This window comes from Plodia interpunctella, chromosome 1 (assembly GCF_027563975.2).
Source record: "Plodia interpunctella isolate USDA-ARS_2022_Savannah chromosome 1, ilPloInte3.2, whole genome shotgun sequence".
NCBI lineage: Eukaryota > Metazoa > Arthropoda > Insecta > Lepidoptera > Pyralidae > Plodia > Plodia interpunctella.
In genome coordinates, this window is record NC_071294.1 from 4,154,290 (window position 1) to 4,169,746 (window position 15,457).

General features: G+C 35.4%; 2 protein-coding genes across 2 annotated transcripts; one reads left to right on the forward strand and one right to left on the reverse strand.

The window, feature by feature from the left end:
• Positions 1–417: 417 nt before the first annotated feature.
• Positions 418–8,564, reverse strand: LOC128671810 (NHL repeat-containing protein 2). The gene is made up of 11 exons (XM_053748582.2): positions 8,228–8,564; positions 7,733–7,899; positions 7,376–7,535; positions 6,528–6,712; positions 5,937–6,084; positions 5,455–5,622; positions 3,308–3,469; positions 2,941–3,060; positions 2,445–2,549; positions 2,032–2,141; positions 418–1,899 (listed from the first exon to the last, which is right to left on the reverse strand). Exons 1-11 carry the CDS (start codon positions 8,385–8,387, stop codon positions 1,075–1,077), a joined length of 2,310 nt encoding a protein of 769 aa, XP_053604557.1. The 5' UTR covers positions 8,388–8,564; the 3' UTR covers positions 418–1,074.
• A 182-nt stretch (positions 8,565–8,746) lies between these two features.
• Atg4a (Autophagy-related 4a) lies at positions 8,747–15,271 on the forward strand. Its single transcript, XM_053770063.2, has 9 exons — positions 8,747–9,062; positions 9,188–9,383; positions 9,511–9,657; positions 9,937–10,016; positions 10,270–10,415; positions 11,163–11,297; positions 11,752–11,850; positions 12,151–12,316; positions 12,749–15,271. The coding sequence occupies exons 1-9, from the start codon at positions 8,942–8,944 to the stop codon at positions 12,805–12,807; spliced, it is 1,149 nt and encodes a 382-aa protein (XP_053626038.1). The 5' UTR covers positions 8,747–8,941; the 3' UTR covers positions 12,808–15,271.
• Positions 15,272–15,457: the final 186 nt, after the last annotated feature.

A 15,457-nucleotide genomic window follows, 5' to 3' on the forward strand; every position in this document is an offset into this window, starting at 1 on the left:
GTGGGCATGACGAATGGTATTAGCAATCTCGCATGATCGGGTTACAAGTACAAACTTATCTGGTCCGGCGTGGACGTGTCGCTACTGTTAAATAAAATTAATGAAGTTAGGAATTTTGATCACTGGGTTAATCGCATACTAACCCACAATCAATTGCGCATATGGCATACAAAATTCTTATATTCATCCAGAGTTTATCCCGTAAAAATACAAGGAGGCTGAAATAGAGCTATATTATATGAGCTACGAAGTGGTAATCCGGCCAGTACAATTACACAAAGGGTCAACGGTACAATTATTGTGTAAATAAAAACTTGTACTTTGTACCTTTTTTATGTATTATTGCATGATATTTTTTCTTAACCGAATAAGTAAATCAAGTATCGGCTTTAAGTAGACAAAATCAAAATGCAGGAAATCTTATAAAAAATATATTATTTACTTTTACGTAAAATTGTTAGTTCATCATTCCTATTACCATATAATGTTCACTTAAAATTAATGAGGTCAACTTAAAAACAACAATTCGAACATAAAATCAACAAAACGTAACTATTGCTTACATAAAATACAGTAAATGGAGTATAATATCAAGAGAGTATACCATTGCAATACAAGAGTCGATTTGTGAATCACCGATGATCTGATGATCTTTCACCTAATATTACATTTTTTGGTTTATATAAACGAATTATGCTTAGGTACTTCCGCGTTCGCACTTGGTTAGACCTAGGCAAAATCAAGTCACAATTCATTATACATATATATATGTATATACTAGATGTTGCCCGGGTCTTCGCTCCCGTGGGAATTTTGAGATAAAATATAGTCTATAGCAATATTGGATAACATACCTATCTAATGGTGATAGAATTTTTGTAATCGGTTCGGTAGTTTCGGAGATTATCCGCCTCAAACATACAAACTCACAAAACGCTTACCTCTTTATAATAACAGTATAGATATGTGTATAACTTCATCTCAGAAAGTAATTATGCTTTTTAGTACTTACTATAAAAGATTATAGTGTTGGGGATCATATTACTTATATTATAATTTATATGAATGTGAACTTTACAATGGTAACGACGCGTCTTTCTTACTATCACTCTTGTTCTCCGGGCGATGGCTGACCGGATTCACTTTGCAAGTGATTTTGTAAGATTCTACCAACTTCACCGACTCGCGGACCAAAATAGTCGATCTGATTGTAAACGAGTGTGTGAAACACACGGTGCCGTCACACAGCGCTGTGTTGAAGCTGAGGTACAAGCGATAGTGAGTCTTATCTGTTCTCTGTTTGAGTTTCATTTCGACTCGCCCGGGCAGTTTGTTCCCTTTATGTGAGCAGCCGATGAATTCGAAATCGTCTAGGGTGACGTCTTTATTGCTGTCGTCACGCACACACACGTGCCAATTCTGGGGTGCTCCAGGAGTGAATTTGACATTCTTTATTTCAGCTTCGAGGCTCACATTGAAATAAATTACTAAATTTCCGCATTTTTTGTTGACGAATAAATCATTTTTGTACAGAATAAGGTTGTCGGGTTCGGTGAACTTCGGGTCCGGAAGGCGTACTTTCAGCTCTTGGCATACATTTTTTGCTAGATTTAAAACTTTTATGCTGTGATTGTTGGTGTCTGCGATGTATAGGTACTTCCCGTCGGGGCTCATGGAGAGTCCTGAGGGTTCGTTGAACTTGACCGGGTCGGCAGTCTCGATCATGGTGGGGGAGAGAGTGGAGACCTTTTGCGTGGAGACGTCAACCTTTTTAATTTTATGGTTGTATGTGTCGGCGATGTATAGAGTTTTGGTGGACTCACAGTACGCCACGGCGAGAGGGTGCTGCAGTTTCGCGTCTACACCGATTTCGTCCACGTCGCCGAATGCAAATAGATTCTGGAACGAAAAATGTATTTTTGATATCTTCGTTGTTAAAAATGTTGTGTGCAATTTAATTATACTAACGTGAGAAACTCGGCTTCATATTTAAAGCATCCTTCATAAAGTATTAAAAATAAAAGCTCTTACCAAAGGGTTGCGGTCACCCCCGCAAAGAGTGGAGACTTGACCGGTAGATAGCGCCAGTCGTCTGATGGAGGAGCTCTCGGAGTCTGCTATGAACACTTCGGGGTTCGTACCTAAGACACGGAACAAGTTTTTTGCTGTAATCAGAGAGATCATTCAAATATTATGCTCATAAAAGTGCACTTTAAAAAATTACCCTATGGCAGAATAAAAAGGTCATTTACGTCGATTTCTATGGCAATCGACACGGTTTCATCATTCAAATTTGCTCATAAAATGCGCTTTAAAAATTATCCTATGGGAGAACAAAAAAGTCATTTACGTCGATTTCAAAGGCAATCAATACAGAACTCAGTTTTATATTTTTTGCTCATAAAAGTGCAGTGAAAAGACCAGAAGTAATATAAAAATGTCACCAGTCCGTAGTGCGAGCCCGGAAGGCTGCGCGAAGGCGGCGGTGTGCGGGTAGGCGCTGTTGCGCGCCGCCTCCGCGCCCGACCCCGCGATACACACGCAACTACCTGACAAACAAACATATCCTAACTCTACCAATCCCGTGAAAGAATATTTGTTTGATTTTTTTTGTACGTTTATTACTTCTCGCTCTATCTACTCAACAAACTTTCTTGGACTTTTGGATGTATGCAGATTGAAGTATGGAGAAGGACTTAGGGTACCTTTCATCCCGGAAAAATTAGTATTCCCGTGGGAATATCACGCGGGCGAAAGCCGCGGGTAAAAGCTAGTCTTTCTATAAATAAGACTAAAATATTTTCTATAGCCTGATTGTGTTCCAATTGGTCAAAAATACCAATTCATAAACTAATCCTGCACTCATCGTGCGGAAACCTGACTCGATAATTTATCATATAGTGTGTGAAATGGAGAACTGCTAATATGCTTAAAACACACCTTCAGAATAAGTTTTGTACTTCCACCAAATGGTAGTGTCCAAGAAGAGTCCCCACATCTGATGCGAGCCCGCGCACGCTATTATTAGCACGCGACGTTTTTCATCCTTCTTTTCTTTTTCTGAAATAATTTAAAAAAACATGAATTATATTCACTCGGCAACAATTAACGCGTCACATATTTCCTTTCCCGCCCAAAACAATTTCCATAAGTGACAATTACAATTTGCATAAATCATTTAAGTTAAAATTATAAGGACACGAAGATAACGCGTTTATAAAAACAATAAAAATCATCTAATCAGACAGTAGCAATAAAAAATTTAGTATTTTCCAATATAGAGCTCATACACAATTTTTATTTTTACCTTTCTTCTCCTCTTTTTCGTCTTTCTCTTTCTCCCCGTTCAGCGGGGGGATGGGGGGCGGCAGTGAAGGGGGAGGTCGCACAGACATGTCCATGTCAGGGGTGGTGAACAGAACCACGTCCCACGGAGACGCCAACGCTTGGAGACCAAGACATTTGCCGCCTAGAATTGAAAAAAAAACAATCGATCGAATCGAAAAAAAAAACGATCGCGTAAGTGTCGCTAGATGGCGTTGGGGTGGAATTGAAACGCGCTAGCAAAGTTTTTGTAAACTCTTTATTGCACGAAGAAAATACATACAGGGAAAGCGGTAAGATAAAGAAAGAGACGCGTACAAAGGCGGACTTATCCCAGAAAGGGATTTCTTCCATTCAACCAAGTATTTGAAAGGAAATAATTGAACCCACAAAGTATGGTAGCGTATGACAAACGTGCATTGCGAAGAAAATATATGTACACTAAACATCAAGTAATATAAAAACAAATGAATTACTTATATAAGTATAATGATAATCTTAAATGAGTATCAAGTTTTTGGGATTTGGAACTGGGCCTCATTGCTCCGTCGCGTTGATATCCGTCGACGGATCAACGCAGTAGAACGCAGGAATAGTTTGATGTTTCGACGTATAACAAAGTACGGGTAGTTTTTGAGTTTATCGCGTTCAGACAAACAGACGCGACTTCATTTTTTTATCGTAGGATGTCTATATCTGTCTGTATGTCTATCCGTAGCATTGTAGCAAACGGCCGGAACGGAACAGACAAACAGACAGTCTTTCGCATTTATAATATTAGTATTGATATTATATTGTAGTATTACTAACACTGTAGGGGCTATGTCTGAGATTAATTTATTCTAAATCTCATATTCGATAAGTAGGTCCTTATTACCCCCAAATGGGGCTTGTAGGAGACCAATAAGCGCTCTAGGGTAATGTAATGTTTCTATATCTGTGCTCTAGGGTAATAATTTAGCTAGAAAAGCCCTAGGGCGGCAAGTAATTAAAAAAAAAACACTTCACCCTTTCAAAAACATTCGCGTACATCTAACCATCATACTGGCAATAGACATCATACATTCAGCCCAATGACCAAAGAGGTCGCTTCGCTATTCAGCCTTGTGTGCCCAACAAAAATGCTTGATATCATGCTATTCGTAGTACTTACAGATCAACAAAAAAGAGGAAAACGTGTGTACTTAAACGCCCCACATTTATGGAATATTTTTAAAGTAGTGTACAAAGTTTTCTGCAAAGTTACTGGCCACTACTTTTCAAGTATTTTTTTATCATTCAAGGGCCCTATTCTCACGGGTCTTAGATGTTTTTCTAATATGTATTTGTTATTAAATATAGTATCGTTGAATTAGTATCCCATAATACAAGTCTCGAACTTACTTTGGGGCTAGCTCAATTAGCATAGCTGTGTGATTTGTCCTAATATTTATTTATTTATTTATTCATAAAAAAGTCAAAGCATACTTTAAGCTAAAGTATGTTTGTCACTGTCACACTTTACAATACTTGACATTGACGGAACGAGACAAAACATACTTTAGCTTCAAGTGATGTTTTGACTTTTTTTATAACATATTTGCTCGTAAAGGGTCACTTATTTCACGAATTTCAATATCGTATTGTATCTTATTACGCACTTGTGCGTTATTGTAATGTAAAACGTACAAGTTTTTTTAAAATAAAGTAAAACACACTGTTTATCAAGATGCTCCGTCTAAAAACGATCGATACTTTTTTAAATTTTAGCAAAGTGTTTTTATGCCAGAAAATAAGTCATTAAATAATAACATTTTATGAATAAAATTAACTTTGGGATATAAAATAAATGTATAATTACTTTAACAAGTAATTAAAGATTATTCGTTTTCCGAGTTTTATTTAATTCCTCGCAAATATGTTATAAAACGTCGTATGACATACATGCGCTTATTGAAAATTTATTCAGAAATTCAAATTATTTATTCAAGAATTAGACCTTAATTTTTCACGTCAATTTTTATATTAAATAGTTATTTCTCACAAGCTACAAACTACTTTCTTGTATAGCAATATCGCCTCGGCTGTAATTTTGTTTTCAACTTACGGCACTTATATAATAATGTAGTATGTAGTATTATTGTATACGACCTTGATCACCGTAGTGCGCCTGTCGGCCCGTGCCGGCCAGCAGCTCGACGGCGCCGTCGTCGAGGTGCACGGCGCGCAGCGCGTGGTTGCCGGCGTCGCACACGGCCAGCACGCTGCCCGACAGCCAGCACACGCCCATTGGGGAGTTGAACAGCGCTGAGCACACCTCTGCCGAAGTAGAGAGGCTGTCTCTCAACTGAGAGCGTTCCCGGGTGCTTCCCAGCCCAGCGCGAGCTCAGGGACCGCTTTCCTACTTTTCCCTCTCCACTTTGCACGGTCGTCGGCTTCCGTAGTTGTCAGACATTTAATAACATCCTTGCATAATATACTATACATACATCTTGCAAACTTTAACTTCGACATAGTCTCCACTGATAATCCTTGTTCTAGGCTCGTTTGTGTTATGTCACAACCATATCTGTCACTATGATACACAGTATTAGAATTATTAGGGTTTAAAAAATATCAAAATCAATACATACTGCCATCTTTGAATCCTGCAGCAGTGCCTCCGATAATCCTCAGGATGATCCCAGTACAGTCGGTCAACAAGATCCGATTGTGGCCACTGTCCGCAATGGCCAAGAATGGCTCTTCAGCGCGACCCCGGTAAAAAGGATTCAGACATACCTGCAATGGATTTGAAATTTTCATATTTACATAACCATACTGTTATTATTTTTTGAGTTTGTAGTATCTCTATATAATATTATCTTTATTATATTAGCGATAAAACCACTATTGTACATCAATATTTTAATCAATATAAACCCTTGTAACTTCTGTAATAATTTGTTTATGGTGCAATAAAGAGCTTATTACCAGCTTGCTGCCATTCTGTGGTACAGACAGCCATATACCAGTAATTCTTTGTCCAATCCAACGCATACGTATTTTTTTTGCATTTATAATTTGTCATTGTCTCAAGAGAGTTCTAGAAACTCCCTAGCAACATCGCCCATAGCAGCGGACGACAAATTATGATGTCAATGGGCGTCCAAGTATGATTCTGCCCCAGGCGACAGAGACACACACTACTCTATAAGATAGCCTTAACAACTGAATGGCCTCACCTTACTAGGGAAATATAAAACGTCATTGTCTTTTTCACTGGGTTTCAAATGTTTTGTCAGAGAAATGGGCATTGGGGTGTTGGATATCTTGGAGCCGAAGTGCTTCAGCGCGGCGCCCACCACTGACGTCAGCATCTCCCGTTGACCTTCGCCAGTTATGACAAATATTGGCTTGTTGCCAGGCCCTGCAGAAATATAGGGTGTTACAAAACACCTACCGAAGTTTCAAGTTAATTACACAACTTCTAAAATGCTCAGACAAGAGTGAGAGGTTCCTTCTTTAGTTGTTGAGCGTTGGAGCTCAGGGTCTGCTTTCCTACTACTTCGTATCCACTTTCTAGACGTGTATATTACCTTAAAACTTCATCTACCCATTATTATACCCATAAGGTACCGTATTTTAACACTTTATATGTATATAGATATTTTGTATAAGTATTATGAGCAATGTGTAAAAATTCAATAGAAATTACTTGTCTTTTGTAGTAAATGTTTATTTTAGGTAGATTATAATCAAACTGCACCCCCTGTGTTTCTTACCTTGGGATATATGCTATTCCAGACCAAATTTATGACAATCAATCCAGTAGATTTTGCAAAATATGAAAACTATCATCTACACAAACATACATACAGTATATACTTTCGCCTTTGTAATTCTATAGTAGGTTAATATGGTGAAAGTACAGTGAAGTTCTCATTGACATACTTCTATTTACTTCAAAGATTCTTAGCACCACGATAAAATTAAAAACCAACCATAATCCGTAATGATTTAATGCTCATAGTAACTAAAAGTAACTAGGTAAGGTAACATTAATTATGTTAATTTCACTTATATTGCTTACCAAGTATAAGTAGAGTAGGCCAGCATTTGATGCCGAGTGCAGTCCATGTGGCGTGTTCAGGGTCATTAACCACTGGGTGGTGGATGTTGTACCTTTTTACAGCTGCTAGAACATTAGATGACTCCTTTTCATTATTGAACTTTGCACAGTGGACTCCGATCTGTAAGATTATTTATACAAATTATTACTTATCTTTTTCCAAATATTTTGTCAATTAGTTTTCACACTAGTTCTTACACTAATACTATAAAGAGAAATTGTTTGCCTCAACACATTTCCAAAATTCTTTCATCAGTAGGAAGCCATATTACTTCTGAGTGACAAAGGTTGTGAAAGATGGATTAAGTGAAAGCATACCACAACCAGTCCATTTTGTCCTTTGTGTAGATTTTCCAGGTATTCCAGGTCAGGAAGCACATGGTAACAGTTGATGCAGCAGTATGTCCAGAAGTCCAGCACAACCACCTTCTCCAAGCAGTGTTGGGAGAGAGATAGCGGTTCAGAAACATTTACCCATTCCAGATCTAAACACAAATAAAATTACTTCCCTAAGGAGAACTAGAAGGACTTATTGTGAACTAACAAAGCCAATAAAACATAAGAAAACAATACTAATTTGATAACTAGAAAAGCAAGTGAGTGTGACATTGAGGTTTCAGTTGGATAGGTATCATTATTACGCTTATTACCTATAGACTATTGCCTACCACCTACCTACCTACTATGTACACTAGCAATAAGAAACTAAATATACTAAGTGAACCCATGGAAGATGTTGGATCAAATCTACATGAAAAACCACATCAATAATATGTTAGTAAAAGCGAATACAGAAGTAATTTTATGACTAACTTTTTTTGAAATCCTCTACAGCAACGACAGCTGACCATACTTTCTTGATATGGTTGATAAACAAGGTATCCCTGTCTGTATCTTTATTTTCATTATTACTTAGGGCCTCCTGCAAATCCATGGATGCTTGGGCAACAAAGTCTAAGGGACTTGATTCCATTTTGAACCTGTCTGTTAGAAGATCAGATATATTGATGAATTATAATACGGGCTATATATACATAAAAATTAAGAGAAAGACACGTTTGAAAGTTTTTTAAAAATTGGGAAAGTCAAAAATTGAGTCCAGGCGAAACAAAACAAACTTTTTATGCATCTTTTGATATTTCTGTCAATGTCTATATCATTTTGTTTTTGACGTTGACAGACAAGAGATGACAAATGATATGAGAACCAAGGTCGTCTGCCAGACCAGCCTAGCTCGGTCTAATGTAGGCTGCATAGCTGCCTAGAGGTACTATGACTATGAACAACGGCCTTTATGTAATAGAGAATAGAGGATTGTAATGTGTCAAAGTTAAATGAAGTGTCAAGTCGAACTGTGTCATGTCAAGTGTTAAACAAAAAATATTGTTTTGATTTGCTTCGTCTCGTTTATTGCTAATTTCAGCAAAATTTATTATTGTCCCAAATAAAGAATTATTGTATTTATTGTTACCGAGGCAATAAAAACAAATATAGTCTTGCGTAAACGACACATTGGTATGATAAACAATGGACGCGATGTTTGAAATTTGCTATCTCTCGTCGGAAGGTAACAATGTTGAACCTGATGACATCCCGAAGACAAAGGATTATGTTTGGATTCTTGGCAAAAAATATAGTGCAATTCAAGGTCTGGCTTTTTAATGTCATTGTTTCCTAATAACTCTGTAACCAAATATTTTCATTATTTTTGCCAGTCAGAGGTTCATGCTTATTGACATGTCACTAAGTCGCTCACAATAAACCTGTTTTCAGAACTAGACCGTATACGACGAGATATTACATCCATTATTTGGTGCACTTATAGAAAAGGATTCATTCCTATTGGGGATGAGGGTCTGACATCAGATAAAGGTTGGGGTTGCATGCTACGATGTGGTCAGATGGTACTTGGGGTAGCCCTTGTTAGGGTTCATTTGTCGACTGATTGGTTTTGGAGTCCTGAAACAAGGTGCTAAATTAATTTGTTTATATATTATTATAAGTTCAAATTAAATAAAGTTACCTATTATTTGATGTCTTTTGAGGAATTAAAAAACGAAATGTCAATCTAACAACAGACTGTTTATATGTTTCAGAGACCCAACATATTTAAAGATTGTCCAACGATTTGAAGAGAGGAAACAAGCTCCATACTCCATTCACCAAGTAGCCTTGATGGGGGCCTCTGAGGGCAAGGATGTTGGTCAGTGGTTTGGACCTAACACTGTAGCACAGGTTTTAAAGTGAGTTTTGTGTATATTAGTCTTAACTATCTTTTCACAATTTCCTCAAAATCAACCAGTGGTTTAGCCATAAAAGTGTGACAGTTTCATCCAGTCAAAGTACTAGTTCCAGAGCCAGAAATAAGCTTTTAACTAACATAAAATAAAAGCATTTTTATACTGTTATGATATATTATGCAATGAAATGTTTAGACCAATGCAATGTACACTTAATAAATCATAATGTAAACAAAATTCAAGTATTACACAAGTTTTATACAGTGTCCTCTTTGTTTGCAGAAAACTAGTAGTTTATGACAAATGGAGTTCTGTGACCATTCATGTTGCTTTAGATAACACTATTGTAAAGGAAGATATTTGTAAGTATTATCTAATATTTGTTTTTCCACCTAGCTCACTATTTACAATGTTATGTACAAACTTATATTATAAAGTCGTAAAGTTTTAATGTTATGTGTTGCTTCTTATATTACTCAAGTTCCATAAAAATAATTAAGGTTTTTAGTCCTAAGAGTACTAAGGATAACATACTCTTATGTACAAGTAGGAAGTATTTAATTTGCTCCAAGCCTTATAATTTTTACACATTTTTTAATTTAAATGTGATTTCAGTGCAACAATGTGTAGTAAACAATGACAGAGGAGACACTTCTAGTACTGAGGATTTTGTGATAACTGATTGGATGCCATTACTACTGATAGTTCCACTGAGGCTGGGGCTCAGTGAAATCAATCCTGTTTATATTGATGGTTTAAAAGTAAGTTTTATTATGTATTAAAATAATTGTAATTTTCTAAATAAATAAATTCTTTATTGAATATTATTGCTAAATGTAACATCACGAAAATGTTGGACAAATAAATTGATTCAGGTAATACCACCATTATATATCTAATCTTTATACATTCTTCTATCACTTTTTTATAAAATTAAACATGAAATTGTGGATGAATATCACTTGGTGATAGATATCCAAAGTTAATCATATTTCTTTATATGTAGTTGCAAACAAAATATATAACTTTATTTTTGTCTTTATAGTTAAATTATGCATGACCCTTTTTGGATTTAATTGCTATTTCTAACATTCATTATTCACTTGGCAGTGATTTATGAACTATTTGACCTATATATTTCAGATAAGAAAATAACATTAGTTCTAAATACAAAAGATAAGGTTTATATAGAACACTCACAACACACTGGATTAAATTTTGTTGAAAAATAAAAATTTTTGGCTTGCAAAAAAATGAGAAATGAGTTTCCATTTTCAATACAAACCCCGAAAACCAAATAAACTTGGGTAATTCTTATTATAACAAATCTCTCAAATAATTGCCCAACGGCCACACGACAATATCCAAAATGTCCATCAATGTGATAAATTAGATGGTACAACCGGTCCATAAGATCTGTACAAAATGTCATAATATCAATAATTTGTATAGTAAATCATAAATACGTAACTTTTTTTGGGCTCTCGTTAAAACTACCCAATTTTCAGATATGCTTCCAGTCGCCGCAGAACATCGGTGTGATTGGTGGCAAGCCCAACCAAGCACTCTACCTGATTGGCTGCGTTGGAGACGAAGTCATTTATCTGGATCCTCACACCACACAGAGATCTGGATTAGTTGAAGTTAGTTGACTGGTAGAGAATGTCATATAGCATTAAGTCCACCATTTGTATATTTTATTTTTTGATTTCTGCAATAAAGTTTTAAATAATAAATATTATGTAAGTATTGAGGGATGTTTTTCGTTGTTCATATTATTTGATGGTTCATTCTAATTGTTGTTTAACTATTTTCCAAAACATTTTAAATTTAATGGATTTACTAAATGAACATTGTACCAGTATTTATTTATAAAATAGGATAATTAAATTGATTACAGTGTATGTACAATTTAATAAACACTAATGATAGCCCACGGCGGCGATCCAAACGCTCGTGAAATTCATCCTATTATGCTTATTACCTATTTAGACTATTACCTACACTGGCAATAAGAAACTAAATATACTAAGTGAATCCATGGAAGATGTTGGATCAAATCCAAATGAAAATACAATTTTTTATTATTATTTACAGAATAAAATTACCGATGAGCAGAAGGAAATGGATTGCACTTATCACTGTAAATATGCTTCCCGAATACCAATGCTAGAAATGGATCCTTCAGTAGCTGTCGTAAGTAACAGATATATTTTTTGTTTACATACTTTGTTAGCTGCTACTATTTCAGGTTAAAGATACTCTTTTAGAAGCCGTTACTCTTTTAAAATATTTGAACAGCATAACCTTACTCTGTGTGTGTCTCGAACGCAAATCAAATCTGAAACTGGCCAACACTCCGTTTTATGTTACTACTACTAGTACTAGTACTAAAACAAGGAGTACTAAACAGCATATTTTATATTCCCTCGCAGGAAAGAGAATCCCAATATTATTTAATACGAAGACTATTCTAATGATCGTGTTTATTTTCAGTGTTTTCTGTGTAGAACAAAAGCGGACTTCGTGGAGTTGTGTGACACCATAGAGAAGAGTTTGATGTGCGAGAGTCAGCCGTTGTTCGAGCTGTGTGAGAAGCGGCCGGCGCACTGGGGCCCCGGCGTCGCCGACATTGACCTACAGAATACCACCCTGTTCAACGGTGAATCCTACTAATATTATAAATGCGAAAGTTTGTGAGGATATGTGTGTATATTTGTTAATCTTTCACGCAAAATCTGCACGGATTGTTATGAAATTTAGTACATGGGTAAAATATAACGTGGAAAAACACATTGGGCACTATTTACCCCGAAACTGCGCGATTTGGGCGAAAAGTGTGATAGTCAATAGGACGATAAGGTAGATGGCGCTACTGGGTATAAAGTTAAAAAATAAGTGCTTTTGTTTTACATAATTACAAAGAAAGATGAACCCCGGGTAACACCGCAGGTGCAGCAAGTGAAAAATAAGGGTCACGCGCGTGAACTATAAAAGAAGTAAAGAAAAAAAAAAGAGATGAAAAGAAGCATAATCACTTGTTATTCTTTTCTTTATTTCGTACTGTAAAGCTTATATAAGTAATTTGTTTCAGAATTTGAAGACGTAGACCGACAGTTCGACGACTCAGATGACGAGTTTGAAATCCTATGATGTAGCGATCACGATCGCTAAATGGTCACAAGGGATTTTATAAGTAGGTATAGATTTGAGCTGATTTGAAGTTATACCTCTTTACATTGGCCGTAGATAGTACATAGCACTACATATAACAGACCGGCTTCATTGCTACGTTTCACTGACGTACGTCAATGTTAAAACCTATAGAAAACAACGGAGCTGCAGCGCCGTCGCAACAGAGCGCAACGTTGCAATGGGGCCGAGCTCTTACAGTATATGCGGTGTAAACTGCAGCGTTGCTTGTATTGTAAGCATTTGGTGCCGCAGTGCGAGTTAGCAATACGATATCGACTGTCGAGACGCAGTGAGCCAGTCACATTGCAGTTTATAGCGAATTGCAAACTCACACTATGGCCTCAGTTCAGTACTTTGTAACTAAAGCTGGTGTGTGGCATATGCTTTAAATTTGGCTGTGTTGCATTCCAAACGCATTACTATAAAATAAACATGATTTAACATCGTGTGATATTATTACACATCTTTAATACAAACACAAACGTACAAACTTTGTTATATGACAGTATCGTTGAATAAAAGTGTCGATTCTACTAAAGTTAGTCAATCTTGTCTCAGTAGTGTTTCCACATTTGTACTTGTTTACATGTAATAATAAGTATTGAACATCAATTGAGGTCCACAACATCTAATTCACAAGTAATTCGATTTAGTAAGTTAGGTGTGCATGTAATACCAGCTTTAGTTAATCGAAATTTAACTTTGCCTCATTGAGCTGAGTATGTACCCGTGTCCTATTCTCGAATGCAGTGGTTTTTAAGTGGTAGCAGTAATATAAATAATAGGCAGCCAACAGACTGGAATAATATAGGTGCATAATATACACTTATTTTGCAGTGCCTTTGATAAACTTTTTATCGTGCAATTTTAGAATACACATTCAAAATTTACATTCCTGACGAAGAGAACGAAACTTTTTCGTTATTTAAATGTACTTTTTAAGTTTTATACTACATTGATATTATTATATTAGAAATTTTGTGTTTTCTAAATTTGACTCAGTACATTTTTAGGTTGATGTTACTTAACTGATACTACATTTTTGTAACCTTTTAATTAATTAATTGTTAGGGTAAGGTTACACGAATTACATTTATGATACATGGGTTATGAAGTTCAGTTGTTTTTTTAATAATTATTTGGAATTTTGTTGTATCTAGTCATAGAATAGGCACAAATAAAAAAAACTTTCAGATTTCAAATTAGTTTTTCAGTTTTTAATTGAAACTTTAGAATAATACATAATATTGTAGGACTATATATTCGTTTTATTATTTCTCGGACAAAAAGTTTTTATAACCACGAATTGGTTTAATTATATATAATTTAAGGACTCGCGTCACTTTTTGCCCACTTAGTACCTACTTAATATATTGTTGTTTGTTAACATTGGACATTGTTGTTGCATTTTTTTTTGCTTTATTATGAATATTAATTATTTAAATGCCAATTCAAATCGTGTACTTGAGGCATTTTTGCAGATTATCATACTTTTTTGTACACGATTGTGAATAAATTAAATATGTATGTAGAAGGTACACTAATTTGGTATTATTTTATTATGATTGTTTATGTTAAGATCAAAATTTTAGTATTAATGATAAATCAATATCTCTCCTTTTAATAGGATCGAATAATTCTTCAATGAAACATATTATTTCTGATAAATAATCTCCCTTTTGTAAAAATCTCACTTTATTTCACTTATTATAACTCACGAAACGAAATCATTCTGCTGCGCAATGATCCTAGGATCATCAGTCTGACGAACATTGATCAGCCACGCGTAGAATACAATGTACAGTTCGACTGGAAACTTTATCATGCGCATCACACGTGTTCCGTAGCCAGCGTTGATTGCGACACGTTAGTTGTAGCCGAGTGTACCGCTTCTTTGTTGCTAAGTATTTTACTTAGTAACAAAGAAGCGGTACACTCGGCTCGACAATTTTATTGTACAATGTGTAATTAATATATTGCAAGCATCACATATACGTGCCAATATAATGACGTCGTAGAACACACTGTAAGAGATAAAGCAAAAGGATATATATGTAATAACTAACGTCACTATTTAGACATATAACTATTGTTGTTCAGTTTTATTTTCAATTTCTCAAAAACTGCATCCAATATAGATTGTAAACTTTACTGCTTATACTACTATGCATAATTTTTGAAGCACGAACTGAAGAACTAACAATAAATAATAGACTTTTATTTTCACGTTTAGCGTATTATTAAATATAATTGTTATGCCATTAGAATACAAAAACTGTGAATAGCTGTTTTGTAATAAGAAATATTCGTAAGTTAAAGGTTACAAAAGTGTTGTTTTTTAAGTTTACGTAACTCAATGCAGTTTGAATGCAGCTGCCAAAGACTTGATATTTTTTATAAATAAATGTCTCGTAACTTTAAATGCTTTGTTATTTTCCAAAAGCTTCTGAATCATAGTTAGTCCAAGACTCCTGCAATATGAACTGTCTGAACTAAAAGTAAAAAAAAAAAACTGAACTCATATCTCTCCAATTTTTAACCTTCGAGGCCAACAAAAGTGTTATAAGTTTGACGCATCTATCCACAGAACTTGAATCTATCTGGAACT

What these genes read in the sequence shown, in the direction of transcription:
- LOC128671810 (XM_053748582.2), bottom strand. Translation starts at nt 8,387, where the DNA reads ATGGAATCAAGTCCCTTAGACTTTGTTGCCCAAGCATCCATGGATTTG. An exon ending in GGCGCACTACGGTGATCAAG is followed by an intron (nt 3,470 to 5,454) that starts GTCGTATACAAT and finishes TTTCAATTCTAG; the next exon opens with GCGGCAAATGTCTTGGTCTC. An exon ending in GTACAAAACTTATTCTGAAG is followed by an intron (nt 2,550 to 2,940) that starts GTGTGTTTTAAG and finishes TTTGTTTGTCAG; the next exon opens with GTAGTTGCGTGTGTATCGCG.
- Atg4a (XM_053770063.2), top strand. Translation starts at nt 8,942, where the DNA reads ATGGACGCGATGTTTGAAATTTGCTATCTCTCGTCGGAAGGTAACAAT. An exon ending in TTTTGGAGTCCTGAAACAAG is followed by an intron (nt 9,384 to 9,510) that starts GTGCTAAATTAA and finishes TATATGTTTCAG; the next exon opens with AGACCCAACATATTTAAAGA. An exon ending in ACTGTAGCACAGGTTTTAAA is followed by an intron (nt 9,658 to 9,936) that starts GTGAGTTTTGTG and finishes CTTTGTTTGCAG; the next exon opens with AAAACTAGTAGTTTATGACA.